This window comes from Dendrobium catenatum, unplaced genomic scaffold, assembly GCF_001605985.2.
Source record: "Dendrobium catenatum unplaced genomic scaffold, ASM160598v2 fragScaff_scaffold_167, whole genome shotgun sequence".
In the NCBI taxonomy this organism is placed as follows: domain Eukaryota; kingdom Viridiplantae; phylum Streptophyta; class Magnoliopsida; order Asparagales; family Orchidaceae; genus Dendrobium; species Dendrobium catenatum.
This window is the reverse complement of record NW_021318629.1, coordinates 104,380-121,984: the sequence shown is the minus strand read 5'-3', so window position 1 is coordinate 121,984 and position 17,605 is coordinate 104,380. Positions and strand designations below refer to the sequence as shown.

Here is a 17,605-nt window from a genome sequence, read left to right as displayed (position 1 = left end):
CGAATTTTCCTCTCCCTATTCCTTGACCTTCTTCCAGTATGGTATTAAAAAAAAGAAATTTGCCTAAATTAACAATCTCAGATTTTCAGTTCCCAGATATCTTCAGAGATAGCTTGAAGAGCATCAAGACACGGAAACGTGGTAGAAAAATTCAAAAGGAAGATGCTTTAAAAATTAAAATAAATAAATTAAACAGAAATTAGAAAGAGATCATAAAACTAACCAGTGCAGCCAACTCAGTTGCCAAACACTTTCTAGCTCTCTCAACATATTCGCGGGCTTCATCATACTAAAAAAATAAAACAAAATCTCATAAAAACTAGCCAAACTAAAGATATAAAAGAAAAAACTATAAACATACCTTCCTGCGTCGAACTAAGAGAACAGCCCTAAAGAAAGCACCGTTGCTGCTCCCATCACCGGTCGCAGCAGCACTACCAATTACACGCAACTTGCTTTCATCGCCGTCATCCAACCGAGAAACATATTCAGACATTTGATCCCACTCCCCCATGTTCCATGCAGCACTAGCAGCCTATGATATACGCACTATTAAAACTGAACCGGGAAAAAACAATCAGAAATAATTTATGGAATGTAAAAGTATCAGATTAAAAACCAGGGGGGCCATCTCCAGTCGAGCTGCTGGCTCAGAAGCAGTCCACTGCTCTTTGCATAGATTGCTAAGCTCATCCCACCGGGCTAGAGCAGCAAGGCACCGCATTCGACCTCCAAAAAAAAAAAGATCGTTTCAGAAACTAATGCTATTAGAAAAGCTTTGCTTGGCAATATGTTTCCATAAGATGGTTTTATGTGTATATTGCAATTTACAAGAATTCATTTCTAGTAATTATAAGAAACTACCTAAAAAGACATGCTTATTATATTTCTACTTCATAGCGTACAATACTTGGCTCTCTTATCCTATAAGCAGGAAATCATTTTTAAACATTTCTTAAATATTTAAATAAATAAATAAAAAACTCCTCAAATTTTCCAATATTATAGGAAACTATAAGCATGTCAATCCTTCAAGGGTGCCCTCAATTCATTAGGATTTCATTATCAAGAAAATATATATATATATATATATATATATATATATATATGGCCAATATTTGAGCATGCCTCTGAATTGCTTAATGGCATAAAACAATAGATATAGAAGTGCTAAATATTTTAAGTTGAACAACAAAAAAATACAGCAACTATAAGACTAGCATGCCAACTCCGAATACACCATTAACTATATGACATATCATAAATAATTGAATCTCTCCAATCGTGCAATAAACAGAGGAGAATCCAGAGAGACTGTGCAACAAAATAAAAATTCGATAACAACCAATTTGAACCAGCTGCAGCCATCATAGTCTCATTACAATAGCAGATATATCCTAAACATCAAATTCATCATCCGAAACACCGAAGAAAACGAAACAAACTTTAATGAATTCAGCAAATAAAAGAAGATGAACGGATTGTGCAATAGCCAGCCAGGTCTGGTTGCTTTTTCAAGCGAATGAAACAAGCAAATCAAATAATCTAGCACCAATCTAGCAAATAAATCATTTTCCTGACAACTGCTTTGGCCAATAATCCATAAAGCACATTGCGTTAGATGTACCATACAGAAAAAATGAGAGTTCATAAATAAATGCTGACCAAGGGTAGCATCCAAATTATGAGGTGGACCAGATAACTGAGATGCCTTTTCTGTGTATGCCTTGAGTGCTTCATCCCATCGTTGTAATTTTTCATACCTTAAACAAAGAAAATATAATCTCAATTTACAAGAAGCGCACTAAGGGGGCAATAAGAATTAATTATTAAACAAAATATGGATGATAACATTGGAATTTTTTAACCTGCAACTGTATTTATGAATTAATAAATATATGAACACCTAAAATAAACATAAAAATTGCAAATAAATAATACCAAGATTCTTTCAATTGAACATCCAAATGTTGTTGTGAGTAAGTCAGGATCCCAATTGCAGCCTGCAGAGATAAGCAAGAAAAATGATCTATACATGGCATAAACCAACAGAGGATTCAAAACAAAAACAAAAGGGAGATAATAACGCAATTACAAAAACACATGGGAATAATAATAACAAACCTCATGTTGGTGCAATTGATTATTGATATGAATTAGAGACTCGACCACCGTAACTGGGTTCGTTCCCGTCTTTTTAGACCTTGCAACTTCAAACTCCATTTCTTTGTAATGAAGAGCCTTTGCAAATGCCCGACACTGCAGAAGAGATAGCACCGTTGATATGGTTGCAGCTATATTCTAACACATGAAAACAATATTGTTCTGCTAGGACAACAACCTTTTCAGCAAGAGCACCAAGTAGCCGGGTATCAATAGGAAGAGGTTTTTCCTCATGTTCCATAAATTCTGCCTGCTCAATCTTAAAATAATTAGCATTAGTAATATCACCATTGCATTTTAAACTTAAGGACAATAAGATATAAATATACCAGATTTAGTAGAGTAGCTAGAATTTCAGGAGGAATATTTTGAGACGAAAAAGCTGTCTTGAGATTTCTCACTAGCTGCTCCTGGGAAGTTTTATTCATCTGTACCCAGCAACTTGCAAAACCAGCTGCAAATAGTTCTCTCCCAACCGAAGGCTGCATATTATCGAAGTCAATAAGAGGGATAACAATAGAATGGAAAAAAATGATTACAGACCTGCAATTGTGCAAGCCGTGCACAGGTACGCAAAGCAGGAGATGGAGATTCCTTTAGTAGCTCGATACTAAAATGTCTCATCCACTCTGCCCAGTCTTCCTTGGTACTCCTCTGGGAAGCCTCACCAGCAGTCCTTAGCCTCACGTCATTCACCTGGAGAAACAACAAAAAGTAATGCAAGTTTCCACATTAGAAAAAAAGCATTCAATCAAAACAACAGGCTTTTTTGCATTCAAAGAGAATGCAACAGACCGAAATATAAATAGTAATACAAAGGTGGATACAACTAAGAAAACAAGCAGTTTTGTGAAAATTCTGCGGCACTTGGCATAAAAATCTCATTAGCTCTATCAAACTGTCACACAAATCGCCGTGTAGGTAAGTGCAATGCTTGCAAACACAGCATGACAAGTACTTCGTCTCCTTGTTCCTTGAATGTACCATGGAAAGAACTTGAAGACAATAAAGATACACTTGATTAGGTAGAATGCTTGCTCTGCCAAGAGCAAGAATCTGACTTGCAGTTTAAACACATGAAAAGCCTAATATATTAACAGCAAAATAAATCCAGTAAAGGTTCACCAACAGAAGCTAGACCTAACCATGTGAATATTTTGGCCGTGTTAATATGCATAAAGAGATTATGAAAAGGAATATGAAACAGCAAGATTACCTGGTGCTCTCTCAATTGCTGGTTAGTCTCCACCCCTTCCTCATAAGGGTCGCCGTCAACATCTTTAATTGGATCACTAATGACCTCAACTGGGAGATGTCGAGTAAACTTTTGCACTGAAAAGGTTTCCAAAATAAGTGGTTCCCGATTTCGCACACGTCTTTCAATTTCCTCAAAATCTCTATGCTAAAAGAGTAAAGGGTTATTAGCTACATAAAATGTGAGCATCATTTTTAACAAAATCAATCTAAGTAAATAAGGGATACCCGAAAATGGTGCTTTGAAAGAATTTTATGAATTGAGGGCACGAATATAGCAGATTCTTCCCCGATGGCATAAGCAAGGCAACAAAGAGCATCAGCAGCATCCCTTCGAAGTTCTTCATTGTTCCTAGAAACGCATTAAAGAACATCAGTAATCATCTTTTTCCCTGATTGAATTTTTTTCCATATGATGACAAATGCAACAAAAGGTTTCCATGATGAAAAAGCTTTGTCCGAGAAATTCTACTATGGGCATTTATGAGCATCTAAGTATGAGAGAAATAATGCTTCCCAAAAAACTGTTTAAAAAAAAATCATAAAGCTTATTTTTTCCAGACGGCATCCACTGCCTATCCGAGTTCCCTCTCAACAAATTCTATTCCAGTCAAATGACCGAACAAAAAATAGAAAGCCATTAATCTGACACTTCTTTATCAAGAAAATCAGATCTTTGTAATGTTTCTTATTATTAATACTTCTGTATTAGTCTAGAGAAAACAGGCTACGAGAAAAAAATAGAAGCTCTCATAGCTCCAACTTAAAACTACCGATCTACCATAATTGACTTGGTAACTTCTGAGACGAATTGGAAAAGCGTGTCATTTAAAGAAGTTGATCGTTGCAACAATGTACATGTATCAATCTAGCATGGGTAACAAAGTTACTATTTCCTAGAGGAACTGAAAGTGCATATCTTTAGAATTTATGAGAAAAGTAAGCATGCATTGCACTCCATGCGATGAATATTCATGCGTAATATAAACATCAACAATGCTCGCGTAAAAAAAAATGATTTACATTTTTTTATCCGCATCAATATGCATCATCTAAATGGGGGCCGAGTGCAGAAGTTGTTAAATTGCCAACTTTTTAATATGGAGATTTCAAATCGCAAAAACAAACACCTAGCAAAACAAAGATAAGGTTGCAAACACAATGGGGAGATCCTCATGCTTCAGATACACCCTTTATAGAAAGTAACATCCAAATAAAGCCACAAAAACATTTCAAGAATCCATGATTTAAAATTGCGCAATATGAGGCTCGCCTTGAGGCCTGCCTTTGCGCAATTCCAGTAAAAAACGCCTCGATGCTTACGCCTCGAGTTTTTTTTATGAGGCTTGAGCCTCAACTTGGTTGAGCCCCGCCTCACCTCACTGGCATGAGTCTTACGCCTCACGCTATATATATTAAAACTTACATAAATCTTGAAGTAAATGCCCGACATTGGACTCTATAGGAGAGGAGGAAGGGGAGAAAGCAGTTCATCATAATGATGATTCAAATGAAGAACCCCTTAGTGATGACAGTGCTGATGACTTATGAGTTCTTATGTGATATGTCATTGCTATTTATTTTTGGAAATTTGAATTATATGTTAATGAAAAGAATACTGTGATTTGGGAAAGATAGAATTTTGAGTTGAACTATATTTCATGTTGTCTTATTATTGAGATATTTTGATTTCACTTCATATCTTATATTTTTTTATGATTCATATTATTCACTCATTAGTATATAAAAAATTTATCATTTTATATTTACACAATCTTTTAATTTTGAGGCTTACGCCTCAAAACGCCTTGAGGCTTACGCATCGCCTCACAAATGAAAAACGCCTCAATACCCGAATACGCAATTTTAAACATTGCAAGAATCAGACCAGCAACAATTTGCAAAATTATAACCTTTAATTTCATATCAAAATTGAAGATTCAATCATATACAACAAAAAGTCCTTAAGAAAAATTTTTTAATGAGTATTTCATCAATCCATCTTCCCCAATGAAAAAGTTTAGAGAAGAAGCTTTTGATACAAGTACAAAGGAGATATTCGAGATTGTGCTAATTATAGATGAATCAAACTTATGATTCATACTATGAAACAATGAGAGAGAAAGAGAGAGAGACAATGGAACAAAGCTTTAGAGAAATTATAACAGTTTAAGAAAATCAATTTAGATTTATGCAAAGAAGATTTATTATGGAAGAATTTTACTGTTAAAATAAATAATGAAAACCATGGAACTTCAAATGGCATACTGACCATTAGAATGTACACAATCGAGTACCATGAAAATTCAATTTCAAGCATTAAGGGAAAAAGGTGGTCAAAATTATATAAAATTTATCAAAGATATTTTTCATGATGTTGCACCAACGGGAATCAAAAGTACTTGAGGAGCTGCCAAAGAATTTTCAAAAAAAAAATAAATAAATTACACCATAGAATCAACATTTAGTTCCCGTAAATTTAATTGGTTATTGACATCCTCACAAAGGATATTAATATATTCAACGTGAGGTGTTTTAGAGCATTCTAAATATTGTAGCCATTAAAAATAATGAATTAAATATTAAGAAATATAAGGCTTAAAAATACAACAACAAAGACTAATTATTAGTGGTTGAGAAATTAGCACTTCTAAATTAATATTTATCAAAAGATAAAGTAATACCAAGATCTAAGAGGTTAAATATATTGGATTTATTATTAAAAAAGAGTATGAAAGCAGATAAGAATAAAATTTTAAAGTTAAGGCTAACTAGAGAAAATGAAAATGTGCATAAGGGGTATTATGTGATAAAGGATATCATGGAAACTAAAGGTAAATTTTATAAAATTGCAAAAAGTGCAAGTATGTTGTATGGATGAGCATTGAACAATCAAAAAGTTGTTCTTAGTTAAGTATGATTAAAAATGAAAATATTAAGATAGATGTTTGGTAAATAGCTATGAAAAACAAATTAAAGAATGATTATATTAAACAAACAATTAGAGTAATATCTATTAAAAAAAATTCAATTGAAAATGGACTCACAAGATAGAAAATACACACATTAAATGAACAGATTAAAATTAGGCTTGTTGCAATACGAGAGCCCAACCTTGTGTTTTGATGATTACATATATTATTGGATGATTATTTACTTATTCATACTTTATACATTGCATATTTTTCTCATGTGTCACTAACAATTTCAAGTACAACATACAACGAGCAGAATTGAAGAATCCAGACTTAAAATAGTGTAATGTCGATATCTAAATCTATTTGTATTTGATAGTCAATACATTTTATTTTCTCGAGTCATTTTATGTATTAGGTGTATGTTGACTAAGCAACTTAGCACACACTAACAATAGGGGATAAAATTTTAATACTTGTATTTTTTCTGTTAATCGTAGTGTACGATCTATATCGTATTGTATGATTTGTTTAAACATAAATTAATTAAAATATTTAATTAAAATTAATATATCTAAACGTACTGTACGACCAACAAATCGTATAGGACAATCAGCTATTTAGCTAAAAACCCTGTCATCGAATCCTTGTTATCTAAATTAGACAAATTTAAAATTTGAACGGATCGTATTATACGAACATTAATTAAAATTACCTAATTTAAGTACAATGATTAATGGATTGAGTTAGGATCATATAATTATTAATAATTGTATGGTACTATCACCATTATACAAGACGATTAATAGAGAAATCGCTAGACAAATCTTGGCTCGTCCTGAACGATCTATGATTCGATCAGAGACGAGAAATGAACTATTCGTATTGTACGATCTTAGTATCATGATGTACTATTAGAGTAATTAATTTGAAAATTAGGATTTTTAAGAGCTCAATTTATAAACTCAACATAAGAGACCAGAGAAATACAGGTTGAGTAATCAAAAACATTTTTTTCTGAGAGAAAGCTTGGAGAGTGTCCACCACATCACAAGGAAGAGAGAGGAGGTAAGGTTGAGGGAGAGTTTGTCTTGAGTGATCCAAGGGATGTGAGGGGATTCACATAGTTGCTCCGCTTAACCTGTACCTTTGGTCCTCCTGCTGTGTTGGTGGAGCTCTTGGAGAAGAGCACTAGGAATAAAAGTATTTGGGAGAAAGACTTACTAGCCGATGAGGCTAGGGGATAGCATCTCCATCGGGTGGTGAGGCAGAAGGAGGGACAACATCTTCGTCGTAGCAAGGAGTTGAAGGAGGGACGGCATATCTGGCATAGCGAGCAACTGAAAGAGGGAGCAGCATCTCTGCCGAGCCAAGAGACGGAAGGAGGGACGACATCTCCACCATCGCGAAGAGCTCAAGGAAGGAGCAACACCTCCCCCGGGCTGGGAGGCGGAAGGAGGGACGACATCCCCTCCATAGCAAGGAACTGAATGAGGGATCAGCATCTCCGCAGGAGTGAGAAGTTAAAGGAGGGACAACATTTCCGTCGGGCAGGGAGGCAGAAGGATGGAGATTCTTGGGAGTCTGAAAAAGTCATTCTCCACCTGGTAAGGGAGAAGGGCTTCTCAGCCTAGCTCTGCAAATTGGTTTACTTTTGGTTATCTATATGAAAATTTTTTGGAAGATAAATCTCTTATTAAAACTTTATTTCAAAATCTCAAATTCAAAATAAAACGTACTGGTTCGGTCAAAATGACCTACGTCCACTCCCCAAAGGTCCTCCATTCTAGGCATTACACTAAACGACGCTCCTCTAGCACGTAGCAGGAATAAGTAAATAATCATCCAATAATATTTGTAATCATCAAAACATAAGGTTCGGCTCCCGGATTGCAACAAAACTAATTTTTACATGTTTTATTTTTTATCTATTCGCTTAATTGGTGTATTTTCTACCATGTGAGTCCATTTTCAATGGACATTTTTTTAATAGTATTACTCTAATTGTTCGTTTAATATAATCATTCTTTAATTTGTTTTGCAAAGCTTTAGTTTTTTCTTCGCCAAATTGCCCGAGGAATCTTAATATTTTCATTTTTGAACATACTTAACTATGAACGACTTTTTTATTGTTCAACACTCATCCATACAACATACTTGAAATTTTTGCAAACAATATCTCGATAGTTAAGAATTTGGATGATTATAAATGATGTCAAGGCAATACAATAACCATAATAATGGAACCAAGTGTCATGCAAGATAAAGACTTACGCCATGAGAGTCGCATCTTGAACCTTAAATAGGGCAAAGTGCTACATAATGGGAGCCACCTATTGAACTTGTAGGGGCCACCTCTTGAATGTTATCTGCCAGGTGGATAATTCTAGGCTAAGGAGATGATATCGACTATTTAAGTGGAGGCGATGGTGAAAACACTTAACTATAATGAAAATAAACTCTTAAACATCAATGCACCTTTCAATATACTGATTGGAGTTTCATTAGAAACTGCAAAGTTGAGTATGCTTATATGGGTGCACTCTTGGGATGTGAACTAGAAAGTTGCACCGAGGTGACAAAATCATGAGATCGCTAGGATAAAAACGAGCAATATCTAGATAATGTAGATATTTTATTGTTACAATTAAATGGATAGAAGTTGTTCAAAATGATTTGCAATGAACAGGTTCTATATCTTAGGTAGTACTTACTAAGAACAAATTGAAAGTGAGGATTCGAAAAGCCAATCCGAAATAGCTATTAAAGATAAGCTAATTATGATGATTAAAATAGATTCGGGTTTCCTTCAGTAGTTTCATCACTAAAAAGAGTAGTGTGAAGATCTTACCCATCCAAAACAAGCTTAAGATGATGCACAAGAGCTGATACATGACCACTGACCTGAGAAACAATGAAAATAAATGGTAATATTGAATAAAAAACAAAAAAAAAAAGAAAATCAAATCTTTTTTTTTTTTAAAGATGATGTGTAATATGGTACAATTTCCCTCAAAGAAACTTACATGAACTCGAGGTATGAGTTTGGTTATAGTCTTAATTGCATGTCGTCTTATATCTACTGAAGCTTCAACTTTAAATAAGCGGATAAGAGCAGGAAAAACTAAATGCATGTGCTCATCAAGTGTTCCTATGACAATAAAGTCACAAGGAAACTTCAAGTGAGGTAAATTATGCATAGTTAAATAACGAAGCGACCAAAAAGAAGAATTGTACTGACCACCAAACACTTCAAAGGTGTGTAAAATATCAGGAACATAACTGAAGTCATTGCACCTCTCAGCATCAACAAGAACTTGTATACAGTTTGGAAGTATGGACGATAAGTAACTTCTAAATTCATCTTGCAAAGCAAGGCAAAGTTGTTCTACTAGATGTAGAATCTGCACATGAAAAGAGCTGCTTAGCATTATAAAACAAATAACATGCAAAATAGAAGGGGACGTGTTTTACAATCAAACTATAACATGATGGTCATAAAACATCCGCACAGAACCTTATTCTACAATCAAACTATAACAAAATAGTGCTTTAATCAAATCTATTTCAAGCTCCATCTTACCGTACAAGTAATTGCATGCAATGCATGTCATAAATATATTTTTAAAACAGAAAAATTACTCGTTGAATACTTGAATTTGATCTTGAGCCGAGCCAACTTAATTTATAGGTTAAATTAATTCAACTTTTGAGTTAAAACCAAGTCTAATTTATAAAGCTTATTTAATAAATTAAATAACTTATTTGAAATTAGCTTAATAAGTAAAATAATATTTGTTTAAGATTAGTTCAAACTTTTTAATAATTAAGAGAAAAAAAATAGATTCTTTATGAAAAAAGAAATAAACAAAAATAGAATAGAATATATAGATTATATAAGATATATTAGATGTATAAAAAAATATTTATTTGAAAATAAGCTCTCAACTTAGGCTATGATTTAAAAATAAATGCAACAGAGCATCAATAGAGATAAATGCATATTAGGATTTAAAGATAAATGCACAGAGCATCGATTAAGATAAATGCATATTTACATTAACTCCAGCTTTAATCAAAACATGCCCAGGCATTTTCCCAAGGTTGCACCACATAGAGATCTAATGTAGACTTCATTTGGACCATAATTAGCAACTTTGCAAAAATAAATCAAAAGCATCCCAACAATCCACGAAGGATCCTAATATTTCACCATGAATTCTGGGTGGTATTACAAAAAAGAGCAGAGCCCAATAGATATAAGGCATACCGGTGAACCACATGGAGGTCGACTTGTGGGTATACTAAATGACGACCACAGCTCAGATATAAGACTAAGCAATTCTGGTAAATATTTCCGTACATGCTGCAACAAAGGACATCAGTAGTCATAATCTTATAAAAGATGGACCAAAAGGTAAGCAATATCATCAAAGAGTGGAAATTAACGAAATACTAATTCCACCTGGCGGACAATGGATACCAATGTCCCAAGCTTCCAAGTAATGAATTCCTTCAATCCATCTTCACAAGTGCGTACGGCATGGAAAAGATCAGGCAGAACCTATAACAATAAGGAAAAGAAAAGAGGGCATTTCAAATCTATCCTTCAAATCTCTAAATTGCAAACAAACACTTATAAAATCAGTAGAAATTTTGATATTGGGTGCCACTGAAGTTTATTTTTAGGATGCTATAAGGTGTGAGAGTGATAACTGTGAAGCAGATGAGAAAGCCCCTAGATGTAATAACACAGCCATTTATAAAATATGCCCTAAAATAGAATGGAAAAACATTAAAAGTGGATCATTTATATATAGGAGAGATAGAGCAATAAAATACATCTCACCTTGGGTAAGTATGGAACACATCCCAAGCCCATTGACTAATTTCAAAAACATAAGCAAAAGTTAATTAACAATATTGATGCTAAGAGAGTTAAGAAAATCAAATAGAATAGGGAGGGAGGGTGAAACTCTGCTTTAAAGCATACCTTAAATATGAACATGAGAGATCCAACAACCTTCTGATGATAACTAGAAAGTGAGGGATCTCGAAGAATTCGCATAAGAGAACTTATAGCTACCTAAAACAACATAAGAATTGTTAGGTGGCAACAAAACAAGATAAAACTCAAAGAACATGATATTATGGGCTTACTGTGGAATAGTAATCCTCAGAAGTTACAAAAGAGGGCCAGATATCAGTAGGTAACTCCTCCATAGAAACAATATGTTGACTAGGGTCGCTTTGAGGACGGTTCACTTCTCCATGTGAACCAGGCAATGTCTGCTGATTGCGCTTGTGCACATGAGGATCCAAAGAACCCATTATACCCAGAACCTGTATGACTAAAGACATGAGTAAACAAAATCTCAAAGTACATTTTCATTACTGATCTAAGTGGCATTGTGATACCTTCAGCACTTCTCGTCTAGTTGACCAAGCTGACTCACCATTCAGCAATTTTAAGAGTAAACCAAGCAATTGTGGGTATTCAATGTACGGTGAAATTACGTAACTGAAGACAGTTGAACAGGTAAGTCAAATCTAAAATATTCAGTGTTCACAAAACAAAGAAAAAATTAATTAATTAATTAATTAAAAAGCAAAGAAAGACAAAAAAGTAACAACAAAAGGAAAAATACACAAATAACTATATATATACGCACACGCACAAGGTAAGTTGAACTGTAAAAGATTAACAACTAATTAGATTTCTAGAAAACATATAACCAGCTTTACAGTTTTAACGAAATTTTCAAAGAGTGTCACCACTAACACTGATGGTAAGAAAACTTTAATTATCACTAGCCAAAGCTATACCAAGCATTACTCCAAGTACATAACGTCCATTTCACCTTGTCAGAACACTTTCCACGAAATGACTCAAAGAACCGAAGTCACCAACATCAGCCACAAAAAGTCAAAGTAACCACAAAACCACAAGTATTAAATTTTAGGCTTCTTTGGATTATTTAGAGGGTGTCCGAGGCTGTTTGATGGGGAAGACGGGTATACTGAATTCACACTGCAAGTTTTCAGAATGAGTAGTTTCATCAAATTTACACTCAAGGTACTTCATTAAAGGCGTAGTGCTGCAATATCAGAGGGTACTGTACTAAGTTAAAAATGGACAGACAAAGCTGAGAAGTACTAAAGAGTAGATAGCACACCACTCACGTTCATTAATAATCAAGTTCATTAAATCAGAAGAGATGACACACATGAGAAAACCATTAGAAAGTAACCACATATTGTTGACTTATTTTTTCGCATCGAGGCAATCTCAACCCAAATCAAGTCTATTCAAGCCCGACTGCACTCAATCGCGCTCGATCAACTCAATCAATAGTTGTCGAGCGTCATTTAACTAAAATTGGACCCAAATTTAATTTAATTTAATTCAATCTAATTAAATTAAAATCAAATCAGTTCAAATCGAACCCAATCGAGCCACGTCGAGCCAAATTCAACATAATCCGATGCCGATTCAAGTTTAATTTCGCAAAATTGACTTGATCAGCCATAATCGGACGCAAATCGACTCATATCAGTTCGAATCGAGTCTAATTTGAGCTCAAGATTAGCCCAATTGACTCTTCCAAATCAATCCCTGCAACCAACGGCTAGGATTTACCCTGATTTTCAAATTTTGTAGTAGTTATCCATCAAATTTTGTGGTCGTTATCCGTCAAATTTTGATTCCCGCGGGCGGCTACAGCAGAGAGATTGCGGGGATCTCTTATCTCTTGCGGCAAAAGTCTTATCTTGCGGCAAAAACACTCGAGTAAGCATGGGCGTCCCTTTGTGCGTGCTTGTCCGTCCCATATAGAGCGGGAGACGAAGGGGAGCCTCATTTGGCTCCCTCGTGCTTGTTCGTCCCGAACAAGAGCAAAAGAGGAAGCGAGAGAGCAAAAGGGGAGACACCAGTAGAAACCCCATTCGGCTCCTTTGGCTTGTGTGATGTGAAACGTACATGCAAGAACCCAAAATACATAACAACTAGCCTATAAATAGGCCTCATGAAAAGAAAAGAAATAAAAGACTAAAATGCCCTTCGGGCTACAATACTACATGACCACCCATAAGGGTATAAAGGGAAAAACAATAATATGAAATAAACCAGTACATAAAAATAACTCAAGATCGTAGCGGTTGAACTTTGATGTCCTCATCATTGTGGGTTTCGTCCGAACCAGAGGAGAGGGAGCGCGAGAGGGAGTGAGGCGGAGGCGAAGTCTATCTCCGCCACTTGTGCTTCCACCCCAGGAAAGGAGAGCAGAGCTGACCAGCTCTGCGTGTGTTCGTCCGACCGAGCAGAAGGGGGGAACCACTCGGCTTCTTGTGTTCGTGAAACCAGAGGAAGGTGTTGGAGTTGCGACTCTCTCTCGCTGCCACTTGGCCTAGAAGGAGCTCGGCAACAACCTTGGGATGGTTTGAGAGTTTCATTTCACTCTCAAATCAACTCCGGCGACCTCGAGGCAACAAGGAGGTTGTTGGAAGCTTCCAAACAGCAAAGCCTTCAAAACCTCCCAAACAGTAGTTTGGAGGTTTGGGAACGCCTTGGACAACAAAGGAAACCTCCAGAGCATCTTGGACAACAGCTCGGAGCTTGGATTGAAGCTTGGACAACAACTCAGAGCTTGGATTGGAGCGCTTGGACAGCCCGGGAGAGGTAAAACCTTGAAAACTTAGGAAAAGCCCTTAGGCCCCCTAGTCGTGGTTGTATGGTTGACGTCCCCGAGCCTTAGGTCCTAAGAAAACTTCAATTTTTGCTCTCCCAAAATCCCTTATTGGCTGTCCTCTTCGCAAAACAGTGAAAACGTGGTGGTCTTCATTTGTTGGTTCTCATGTGAGAGTTCGGAGAGGATTTTAACGCGTGTAGGAGTGTTGGATTGGTATCTAATACTTCTCAAATGCATGTTTTAGCATTCATGTTGCTTTCCAATCCATCACCTACGAATGACCATAGGCTAGGTGATGTCTTCTCATCTCAAGATGAATATTGAGGTGTAGGTTTCTTTGCATTGCAAGTCATGCTTTTCTTTTTATTTTTTATTAAATGCCATAACAAAACTTACACAAAATTTGGGGTTTCATATTTGTCAATTTGTAGATTCTCCATGACTTTCATGAATGCGGAAAATGCATTTAGTCGGATTTTAAATCTATAACATGTTGCAAGATTTCACATGAATCTCCAAAGATTTACGTTGCAAATCCTAGGATTGGTAAAACTCTTAAAATTCATTTTGGGTGTCTTGTGAAGCTCATGGAGATGATAACAAATGAGCATTTTAACTTATGAAATCCCTAAAATTAGAGATGTTTGCTCATGCATCTAATACATCAACATAGGAGAAAGTTCCCAAGCATCAATTTATTTGGTCGCATGCATCTTTCTTTCAAAGCTTAGATTATAAAAGTAATTTATGAATGCAAAGTTTCTTTGTGTTGAAGCTTGTAAACTTTTTGTGGAATTTTGCAAATGTTTGGAAGCAAATTTAATCAATTTGGCGAGCATCTTATGTTGTGAGATCACTCACTAACCTCCCAAAGTCTATGTTGAGATCCCACAAAGGAAGCGTAGTTGATTAAGTTTGTATACAATATTCAGCAAAATAAGGGTAGAAGCGAATGTTTTATATTGCTATATATCTAAAGATTTGCAAACTTACTAAAATGTTTATCAAATCTCTAAATACTTGTGAAACAAGTATGGAATACTCTATAACTTTCAAAAGCTCATATATTATACTCCACTATATATATTGAAGCTTATAAACATGTTTGATGAAATTTGTAAGTTGATTAATAATGAGCAATTTAAACATCTAAACATTTAAAATTTAGAAAATGGTGAACTTTTTCATGCATACTCCTAAGTTTCATTTAGATCTTATCAAATCGATCTTTAGGACATCCCTATATGATGAGGACATCGGAATATCAACGACTACGATCTAGAGCTTATTTTATTTTTTTTATGTCTTATGTACTAGTTTATCTTATATTATTGTTTTTCCCATTTTACCCTTAAGAGTGGCCATGTGGTGTTGTAGCCCGAAGCGCGTTTTAGTCTTTGTTATTTTTCTTTTCATGAGGCCTATTTATAGGATAATTCTCTTGTATTGTAGGATGATGATTATGAATGAAAATTTCCAGTTTTTCTTGTTTGATCTTTTTGTGAGTTCTTGAGAGGAGAGAGTCCCTTGGCGAAGGGTAACGCAATACCCACCAGTCATTGGAATAGTCTGTAGCTAGTGGTTTATTTTTCTTTTTTTTTCTTTCCTTTGTTCTTTTCCCTCACTCCACCCGTCGGCTCCTCCCTGTCCTCCTAGCCACCTTCTCCACCCCGCTCCATGATCGGTTTCCTCCCAATAGAACCGTCGGCCCCCACAACTCCACCAAACTGGCGACTCCCCTCTAGCCATTTCTTCCCCACTCGTCGAACCACCACTCTCAAACACCTTCAACAGTCTGTCACCCTCATTCCCCACCTTCCTCCCTTTATTCCTCCCTCAGTAAGCCATTAAGACTTACCTAATTAAGCCTCCTTATGGGAAGAATTCCAATTCAAATTTTGAATTCTCTCCAAATATACGGATCTTAAATTAGGAAACGTCCCTAATCTTCACATCTGAAATAATTTTCATATTTAATTAAATAACTAATTGATTGGGTGGGCCCACACCCAAATCAATTAAATCCTTTTCCCTCTTTCCCCATTCAGCCCTCAATCGAATATTGCTGCTATTCAATTAGTTTCCTAATTTGTGTTGATCCAAAAACAATGGGAATTTGAATTTAAATTCAACTTAGATTTGATGTCAAATCTTTCCCTAAATCCCTTGTAAAACCCGAACATGCCGTTTTAGGCTTCGCACGCTTTTCAAAGCGCTGCGACGAGTTTTAAGTGAGAATTTCAATGTTGTCGGATTTTGACGGGAATAAATTTAGAAAATAGAGCACAAAATTCTGATCGTTTCCATATATAGAACCTATATTTAATTTTGAGTATTTTGAAGATTATGAATTTTGGAATGTTAGAAATGCCAATTCTACCCCTAGGTGTTTCTTAAGCAAAAATTTACTTAAGTGAGGGCATTTGAGACTTTTGGCATCGCCGGCGCTTGTATCTTTCCAATCTAAAGTCTTTTGGCAGAATTAATGACATAGAATACTTAAATGATTTTGTTAACGTCCGACTTCGTTCCCGCCTCGTATATACGAGCTAACCGAGTCAGGTCGTGACATCCCTAACCCAATTAGGTAATCAATTGCTCTGCATAAATCTAAGTTTAAAATCATATTTATTCTCCTACAATGATTAAGTGCTTGGACCCACATTTAATTAAGACCAATCCCCTGATTTGCTCCCCTAATGGCCGGCCCCTTATTCCCCTCCAATCAACATTAATTGGCATTCATTTTGGATCCAATTAATTATTTCTCTAATCACCTTTCCCTCCCACCATCCATTACATTCAAAATTCAAATTTGAACTACCCCTACCCAATTGATTAGGGAAATTTGTGCCCAAGGAAAATCCGTTCCTACTGTCTTGGGCCTCCAAATGTTGGCTACTATTCCAAAATCTTCCACCTAGTATCTTGAGTACGGAATTTTTGTTGTCCTGCTCCTTGGGAAGAAGTCCTCAAACTAAAACTACTCTCACTGTTGTCCAGGAATTTAAAGATAGGAATTTGCTATCCAGAAAATTCCGGCCAGCAATATTGTCACCAATTCCTCTCCTGCCTGCTATCCAACAATATGTCACGTGCTGTCCAAGGCTTTTCTAAGCCATACAATTTGCTGTCCAGAATTTCCAAGTGCTGAAACTGCTGTCCAGGTCTGCGAAGTTGCTGTCCATAATTATTTCAAGTGTCAAACTGCTGTCTGACCGTCATTGCTGCTGTCTAAGACGTCCCTAGCTGATGTCTGTCCATTTTGGTGACCTTTTATGACGTTCTTGCTGTTCAGAAGGTCTTTGATCGCCATCGTGAAGGCTTCCAATCCTGAAGTTGCTGTCCACTCTTCTCCAAGCTCATAATCGACCACACCGGAACATCATAACTCCCCGTCTTTGGGTAAACTCTTCCTCCAATTCACTTATCTTCGTAGTTTATTCCTCAATCGTGGTTAAATTTTGATTCACAATGATCATGCTAATTCTTTCCCGATAAAGCTTAGATAACTAGAGAGTTGAGCGAGGGATTCTTGCAACGTACCTAATCTTATTGTTAGCATTGGGATTTATAGTTGAAAAT

The 17,605-nt window shown here is 35.8% G+C and overlaps 1 protein-coding gene across 3 annotated transcripts in view; it reads right to left on the bottom strand.

The window, feature by feature from the left end:
• LOC110111565 (serine/threonine-protein kinase TOR) overlaps positions 1-17,605 on the bottom strand; it is an 81,259-nt gene that overhangs the window by 22,760 nt on the left and 40,894 nt on the right. For 2 of the 3 annotated variants that reach the window (XM_028692853.1, XM_020843487.2), the window contains 20 exons: positions 11,751-11,853; positions 11,493-11,675; positions 11,326-11,418; positions 11,182-11,217; positions 10,798-10,896; positions 10,603-10,698; positions 9,574-9,736; positions 9,359-9,483; positions 9,184-9,236; positions 3,646-3,769; positions 3,380-3,565; positions 2,707-2,859; positions 2,493-2,645; positions 2,342-2,422; positions 2,125-2,259; positions 1,942-2,003; positions 1,666-1,763; positions 620-729; positions 362-535; positions 224-289 (listed from right to left, as the gene is read on the bottom strand). In XM_028692853.1, coding sequence (XP_028548686.1) covers positions 224-289; positions 362-535; positions 620-729; positions 1,666-1,763; positions 1,942-2,003; positions 2,125-2,259; positions 2,342-2,422; positions 2,493-2,645; positions 2,707-2,859; positions 3,380-3,565; positions 3,646-3,769; positions 9,184-9,236; positions 9,359-9,483; positions 9,574-9,736; positions 10,603-10,698; positions 10,798-10,896; positions 11,182-11,217; positions 11,326-11,418; positions 11,493-11,675; positions 11,751-11,853 — 2,293 coding nt within the window. The remainder of the gene's footprint in view (positions 1-223; positions 290-361; positions 536-619; positions 730-1,665; positions 1,764-1,941; positions 2,004-2,124; positions 2,260-2,341; positions 2,423-2,492; positions 2,646-2,706; positions 2,860-3,379; positions 3,566-3,645; positions 3,770-9,183; positions 9,237-9,358; positions 9,484-9,573; positions 9,737-10,602; positions 10,699-10,797; positions 10,897-11,181; positions 11,218-11,325; positions 11,419-11,492; positions 11,676-11,750; positions 11,854-17,605) is intronic. The other variant, XM_020843488.2, reaches the window with a different exon arrangement.